This window comes from Bos javanicus, chromosome 3 (assembly GCF_032452875.1).
Source record: "Bos javanicus breed banteng chromosome 3, ARS-OSU_banteng_1.0, whole genome shotgun sequence".
In the NCBI taxonomy this organism is placed as follows: domain Eukaryota; kingdom Metazoa; phylum Chordata; class Mammalia; order Artiodactyla; family Bovidae; genus Bos; species Bos javanicus.
In genome coordinates, this window is record NC_083870.1 from 43584276 (window position 1) to 43592359 (window position 8084).

At 45.2% G+C, this 8084-nt stretch overlaps 1 protein-coding gene across 4 annotated transcripts in view; it reads right to left on the reverse strand.

Moving 5' to 3' along the window:
- Positions 1-5215, reverse strand: part of MFSD14A (major facilitator superfamily domain containing 14A) — a 57162-nt gene extending 51947 nt beyond the window's left edge. For 2 of the 4 annotated variants that reach the window (XM_061411070.1, XM_061411072.1), the window contains exon 1: positions 1219-1474. In XM_061411070.1, coding sequence (XP_061267054.1) covers positions 1219-1302 — 84 coding nt within the window. In that variant the 5' untranslated portion in view covers positions 1303-1474. Of the gene's footprint in view, positions 1-1218; positions 1475-5111 lie in introns of those variants that run through there. The other 2 variants (XM_061411073.1, XM_061411071.1) reach the window with 2 other exon arrangements.
- Positions 5216-8084: the final 2869 nt, after the last annotated feature.

Below are 8084 nucleotides of genomic sequence, written 5' to 3' on the forward strand. Positions count from 1 at the left end.
CAAAGAGTTGGAGACTACTGAGCAACTTCACTTTCACCTTCAAAGGTATATAATGTAATTGCTACATATGTCCCAGGCTTTCTAAATTTTAGCATACTGACTGGGCCATATTCTGAAATGTCCAAACCAAGTTGTCAATGATTTCAAATTAATTTAGCAAATCCTCAATGGTGGCCTAATTACACATTTAGCACTGTTCTAGCAATGGAGGGCTCCAAACAAACATGGAATAAAAGGAACCATTCCTGCACATTTCTCGAAAAAGTGAAATGACTTTCACTTTTCTATTCTAGTTCAGAACTTGATATTAAAGAATGCAGCAAAGACCAGAGAGGAGCAACGAGGAATTTTCAGCATTTAAAAAAAAAAAAAAAGTGAGTTATTTTCAATTAAAAGGCCTATCTCCCCTGCCGGTTAACAGCAGCATAATGCCTAAAGTTGATTTTGATGACACTATTTCTAAAAAGAAAAAAAAATTTTTTCTCGTCCTCAATCTGTCTTCCTTTTTAAGGTCTTCTAACGCTCAGGCCATGATCAACTCTATCGAGTATTCTTGTTTTAAAATACACCAGGTGATTTTAAAACAAGAGGGTGGTAACTCTTCTTTGAAAACTACACACTTAAGTCTAGGCCCCGGGTGTCCTCCGGCACAGTCCCGACAGAGGACGGCGAGGAGCAGAGCCCACCTTCGGACAGTGTTTACCGCACCGGACGCAGCCGAGAGCAGAAGCACTGATCCCGAACGGCGTGGAGAAAGGGGGCGAGCGCATTACGGGGCCCCAGTGGGGTCGCAGCGCCAGATGCCACCCCGGGAGCAGCATACGGGAGGGCAGGGTCGCTGCCGGCCGCTTCCAGAGAGCGGCCACCGCCTCGCGGGGCCTGGACGGCGCTGACGAGGCTGCGAAGGCGAGGGGCGCGGCGGGCGGCGGAGCCCGGCGTCGATTCCTGCCCGCGGCGGCGGCGCGCGTAGGCTCGAGGCCGCAGGGCCTCCAGCGGCGGCCGGAGGGCAGGGCGGCAGGTGCGGGAGAGGCGGGAGCCTTCTCCATCCGGGAGGATGTGCCCCGGAGGTCGCAGGCCGGGGCGAGAGAGGAAAGACCCGGGAGCCCGAGATACTGGCCCCCCGGGAGCGGTGGGGCAGTCAGGGGCGACTGTAGACGGCCGCGTCGGGAGCAGAAAAGAGATCCGGCCCGACACTCCCCGGCTCGGTACCCAGCTCACCGTGCCTCCGTCCTTAATGATGATCTTTTTGGCCAGCATGATACTGCGGTTCGCGGCCCTTTTCTTCTTCTTCCCCTGGGTCATTTTACCATCCTCGATTCCTGGTGCTGCTGCAGCCACTCCCGGGGCGGCCGGCCCCAGCGGCGAGTGCCGTCCCGCTACTACTGCCGGGCCGAGCCGCTCGGGGCACCCGCCGCCATCTTGAGGGCCCGGCCTGCCTCCGGCGGCGCGTCACATCGTGCGATCGGCCGACGAGTGCGCCCCGCCCCGCCCACGTGACGCGCCCCGCCTGCTCGGCCGCCGGGCGGTCGGTGCCGGGAGGGAGGCCGGGAGGGAAGCGGGCGGCGCGCGGAAGGGGCCACCTGCGGGCGGGCTGCCTGTGTAGGGAGCCCTCTGCCCTTCACTCGTTCAGGCCTCACCGCAATCCGGGGCGCTGGGGGCCGTGATAGAGCCCTTAACCGAGGAAGAATTTTAAGTTTCTGAATGTTAGATACTCGAGGAAATACTGCTGATATACAGTTATACTGGAATTTCAACCAGGCGTCCTCAGCTATCAGGGCTGACTCCCGCTGTGTTCTGACAAACACTGGAACCGAAGGAGACGTTGAAATCGTTTTCCATAAATTGTGGGTAACTGAAAGAGTGGAGATAAAATGAGTTTTCATTTGGGTGGCACGGGCGGCGGCTGAGGGATACCGGGAGCTCTACTGAAGCAAGCCTATTTCCAGCAGCACCCTGGCCCCAGATGGGACCTTTTCTTTATTCCCTGCCAGTAAAAACTGATAGAACCTAGGGAGGAGAAGGGGACGACAGAGGATGAGATGGTTGGATGGCATCACCGACTCAGTGGACATGAGTTTGAGTAAACTCCGGGAGTTGGTGAACAGGGAAGCCTGGCGTGCTGCAGTCCGTGGGGTCGCAAAGAGTCAGACACGACTGAACTGAATTGAAGGCACCCTTTGTAGCCCACTACTTGTTTTACCCGGTTGTTTAAAAATCAATTTGACAGAAATTGCGAAAAAGGATAGCTATCACAAGTGGACTATGGACTTCAGATTAAAGTATCACGATGTTAAATTTGACTGTGGTGACTGTACTGTTATATAAAAGAATATTATTTTCCTTAAATATACACTGAAGTCTTAACGAGTGAAGGAATGTGATGCATGCTATGCTGCGTGTGTGCGTGCTAAGTCACTTTAGTCGTCTGGTTCTTTGAGACCAGTATGGACTGTAGTCCCACAGGCTCCTCTGTCCATGAGATTCTCCAGGCAAGAATGAGGTGGGCTGTCATGCCTCCAGGGAATCTTCGGATCCACTGATCGATCCTGGGTCTCATGTCTTCTGCACTGGCAGGTGGGTTCTTTACCACTAGTGCCACCTGGGAAGCCCGGTGATGCATGCTGCTGCTGCTGCCAAGTCACTTCAGTCGTGTCCGATTCTGTGCAACCCCATAGACGGCAGCCCAACAAGCTCCCTCGTCCCTGGGATTCTCCAGGTAAGAACACTGGAGTGGGTTGCCATTTCCTTCTCCAATGCATGAAAGTGAAAAGTGAAAGCGAAGTCGCTCAGTCGTGTCCGACTTTTAGCGACCCCATGGACTGCAGCCTACCAGGCTCCTCCGCCCATGGCTTTTCCAGGCAAGAGTACTGGAGTGGGATGCATGCTACCTACTCTTAAATAGTTAGGAACTAACATGTGTGCACATATAAGGAGGTCTATACCAGCAAATTTGGAAAACTCAGCAGTGGCCACAGGACTGGAAAAAGTCAGTTTTCATTCCAAACCCAAAGAAAGGCAATGCCAAAGAATGCTCAAACTACCACACAATTGCACTCATCTCACATGGTAGTAAAGTAATGCTCAAAATTCTCCAAGCCAGGCTTCAGCAATACGTGAACCATGAACTTCCAGATGTTCAAGCAGGTTTTAGAAAAGGCAGAGGAACCAGAGATAAAATTGCCAACATCTGCTGGATCATGGAAAAAGCAAGAGAGTTCCAGAAAAACATCTATTTCTGCTTTATTGACTATGCCAAAGCCTTTGGCTGTGTGGATCACAATAAACTGTGGAAAATTCTGAAAGAGATGGGAATACCAGACCACCTGACCTGCCTCTTGAGAAACCTATATGCAGGTGAGGAAGCAACAGTTAGAACTGGACATGGAACAACAGACTGGTTCCAAATAGGGAAAGGAGTACGTCAAGGCTGTATATTGTCACCCTGCTCATTTAACTTATATGCAGAGTACATCATGAGAAACGCTGGGCTAGAGGAAGCACAAGCTGGAATCAAGACTTCTGGGAGAAACATCAATAACCTCAGATATGCAGATGACACCACCCTTATGGCAGAAAGTGAAGAACTAAAAAGCCTCTTGATGAAAGTCAAAGAGAGTCAAAGAGTTGGCGTAAAGCTCAACATTCAGAAAACGAAGATCATGGCATCTGGTCCCATCACTTCATGGGAAATAGATGGGGAAACAGTGGAAACAGTGTCAGACTTTATTTTGGGGGGCTCCAAAATCACTGCAGATGGTGACTGCAGCCATGAAATTAAAAGATGCTTACTCCTTGAAGAAAAGTTATGACCAACCTAGATAGCATATTGAAAAGCAGAGACATTACTTTGCCAACAAAGGTTCGTCTAGTCAAGGCTATGGTTTTTCCAGTGGTCATGTATGGATGTGAGAGTTGGACTGTGAAGAAGGCTGAGCACCAAAGAATTGATGCTTTTGAACTGTGGTGTTGGAGAAGACTCTTGAGAGTCCCTTGGACTGCAAGGAGATCCAACCAGTCCATTCTGAAGGAGATTATCCCTGGGATTTCTTTGGAAGGAATGATGCTGAAGCTGAAACTCCAGTACTTTGGCCACCTCATGCGAAGAGTTGACTCATTGAAAAGACTCTGATGCTGGGAGGGATTGGGGGCAGGAGGAGAAGGGGATGACAGAGGATGAGATGGCTGGATGGCATCACTGACTCGATGGACGTGAGTCTGAGTGAACTCTGGGAGTTGGTGATGGACAGGGAGGCCTGGCCTGCTGCCATTCATGGGGTCACAAAGAGTTGGACATGACTGAGGGACTGAACTGAACTGAACTGACTGATTCATAGGAGTTTCTTTTACCATTGACTGGCTTGATCTCCTTGCAGTCCAAGGGAATCTTGAGAGTCTTCTCCAACACCACAGTTCCAAAAGCATCAGTTTTTCTGTGCTCAACTTTATGGTCCAATTCTCACATCCATACATTTGACTACTGGAAAAACCATAGCTTTGACTAGATGAACCTTTGTTGGCAAAGTAATACTTAGGTCATAAAAGGCTCTGCATCTTCCTGCTGCTGCTGCTGCTAAGTCGCTTCAGTTGTGTCCAACTCTGTGCAACCCCATAGACGGCAGCCCACCAGGCTCCCCCGTCCCTGGGATTCTCCAGGCAAGAACACTGGAGTGGGTTGCCATTTCCTTCTCCAATGCATGAAAGTGAAAAGTGAAAGTGAAGTCACTCAGCTGTGTCCAACTCTTAGCGACCCCATGGACTGCAGCCTACCAGACTCCTCCATCCATGGGATTTTCCAGGCAAGAGTACTGGAGTGGGGTGCCATTGCCTTCTCCGATCTTCCTGCTAGCTCTTTTTCATTCACTCAGAACACAAGTTTAGTGGAAACCAGCTGCCATGTCATGAAGACACTTAAGCAGCCTGTAGGGACATCCTGGTGTCCAGGAACTGAGGCCCCCTATCAACAGATACGTGACTGAGTCATCTTGGAGCCATTCCTCCAGTCCTGATCAAGGCTTTGACTGACAACAGCCCCTGCCAGTCAGTCCTAAAGGAAATCAACCCTTAATATCCATTAAAAGGAAATGCTGAAGCTGAAGCTGCAGCTGCAATACCTTAGCCACCTGATGTGAAGAGCCGACTCACTGGAAAAGACCCTGATGCTGGGAAAGGTTGAGGACAGGAGAACGTGGTGGCAGAAGATGAGATGGCTGGATGGCATCACTGACTCAATGGACATGAGTCTGAGCAAACTCCAGGAGACTGTGAAGGACAGGGAAGCCTGGCATGCTGCAGTCCATGGGGTCACAAAGAGTCAGACAGGACTGAGTGACAGAACAATAAGAACCCCTGCCAGCATCCTGACTGACTTCAGGAAACCCTGAGCTAGGACCACCCAGCTTAGCCACTCCCAGTTTCCTGACTCTCAGAAACTGTAAGATAAAAAAGTACTTGTTTTAAGCCACTAAACCTTGGGGTAATTTGGTCCACTGCTATAGATAACTAATACACAGGGTAAAGGGAATGTGCGTTGTTGGTACTATTATTGCAACTTTTCTGTAAGCTTAAATTTGATTGAATTTTCCTTTCTATTTTAATAACTGACTAGAAATAGAAAGCAAATCAATTTCCATGGAAGGAAGAAGAAAGGCATTTTAGCTTGATTATTCAAGTTATGTGTTACTACAATAAGTAAACTCAACATTTGTTTTAAAATGTTCTCTTATGGAAATTGACATGAAACTTTAGAGAAAGTAAGATGAGAAAGATTTCATAATTTAAATACCTAGAAGCTTGTTTTGGATGAATGAAGAAGCCTGGTAAGACCATGATTTGTGTGGTTACTCTTTATTAAAATCATCCTTCATCCAGCTGTACCAGTTTTATCATCCTAAGAACTGATTCAGTCATTCAAAAAATATTTGAGTACCTCTGTTTGTCACTCTTTTACTAGACACTGGAGATACATTGATGAATGACATGGTATTTATCTGCATAGAGCTTAATTATACTGGGGGACAGGCTATAAAACAAACACAAAAGGAAGATAATTTCAAATTGTAGTAAGTGCTGTTGTTAAAAAAAAAAAGGTAATAAAATTTCACACACACTGAATGTCCAGAATGTCCCAGGCATTGTGCTAGAGGAGCTGCAATAGTCCACATGAGAGATGAGTCTTGTTCTACCAGACTTATTGTGAATATATAATTCTTGGGTCATGGTGATTTGGGTCATGAAGATTCAGACTTTACATTGAGAGGCTGACATGTCAGTTAGGGTTCTCTGGTGATAGTCAACAGTAACTAGCATTAGCTAACATATGCAAAAAGGAACGATTTGAAAGGATATTAAAGTTCCCAAAATTAATTGGAAAGTCAAGAATCAGACTTGAAAACAGGCAAAAACCTATGTTTGAAAGTTCCTTAGAACCTTTCATGAGAGAAATCCCTGGTAAAGAACAGCAACTGGCTGCAGCTAAATATTCCTAAAGAAACAAGACTGTGTTACAGAATCCAACCCCCTAAAGTGAAAGTGAAGTCAAAAAAGTGAAGTTAAGTGAAAGTGAAGTCACTCAGACTCTTTGCAACCCCATGGACTGTACGGTACCAGGCTCCTCTGTCCATGGGATTCTCTACGCAAGAATAGTGGAGTGGGTTGCAATTTCCTTCTCCAACCCTCTAAATGTGCCCTGTATTAAAGAAATTGCATTTTGTCATGTGAAAAGAAGAGGGCCTCCTTAACTATGAAACAGTCACCTTGCTTCTGTAGAATTACCTGTTCTTGCAGACTTAAGAAAATCCTGTTTCATCAAGAACAAAAAAAAGCCACCAAAGCCCCACCCCATAAAAGCCTATTCTTAAAAAAAAAAAAAGAGAGAAAATGACAACTTTTCAGTTAATAGAAAATACTACCCTCTAGAAAATATGAAACAGAGGAAAAGTATGTATATCACTCCAATATGAATTAAATATCATTAAATAATCTTTCACATTGCAGATGTGAAAGAATTGAGTTAAAAATTCAATAGGAAGATGAGACTTGAGCAAACTCAGGCAATATACTGAAAAAATAAAATCATCCAAAGTGTGAAACCTAAATTACAGGGTTTCTAAAAACATGAAAGTAAGAAATATGGAGGAGAGGAATACAGTCAGCTATGAAGAAAAATAGAGAAAAAAAGGATCAGAAAATGACATGGAAAAAATTACTTGGGCCTCCAGGAAAACAACCACAACAAACAAAAGCATTTTTTCCAAAGGGGGAAAAAAATCAAATGGTGCCAGACTTCTTGAAAATAACACCAAGCAACACAACAATGGAACAACATTTAAAAAAAACTCAAGGAAACATAGTGTAAGCCAAAGATCTTATAGTATGTCAAGCTATACTTAGAATGTCTAGGCTCTAGAAAGTTTAAACATGCTAGAACCTGAGGAATATTATACTTACAAGCCCTCCTTGAGTACTTAACTAGAAAAGCTTCATCCAGTTTCAAAGAGTTGATTTGTGAGCCTTAGGCTAAAGTATTGAAGAGTATTAAATGTACTTAAATATGTTTAAGTACATTAAATATATTTATAAAGTATATTAGTATACTATTGAATTTTATAACAAATACATAAACTAGGATGAGAAAATAGTGTGTAAATGTTTTATGTTCTAAAATTTTCAAATAGAAATAAGGCAACTAAGTAAATATGGGAAGATGGGAGAAAGGAGTAGAATAAGTTTGTTGGTTGTCACAAAGGCAATTAGATGGGAGTCAAAGTATATCATCTAAAACAGCAAAGGGTCTGCCCTGGTGGTCTGGTGGCTAAGTCTCCACCTTCCATTGCAGGGGGCTTGAGTTCCATCCCTGGCTGGGGAACTAAGATCTCACATGTTCTGTGGTGTGGCCAAAAAAATAAATACATAGGATGACAAACAATAGTAGAAGCTTGGAAAAGCAAAAAGGGGTCTTTTACAGCATTACATAAAATGTTATCAGTATAAATGTAAACCATTAGAACATAAAAACCTTTTATGTTCTAAAGATAAAAAATTTTAAAAGCAAGGAACACTCCACATAGTGAAAGAAACACAGTAAA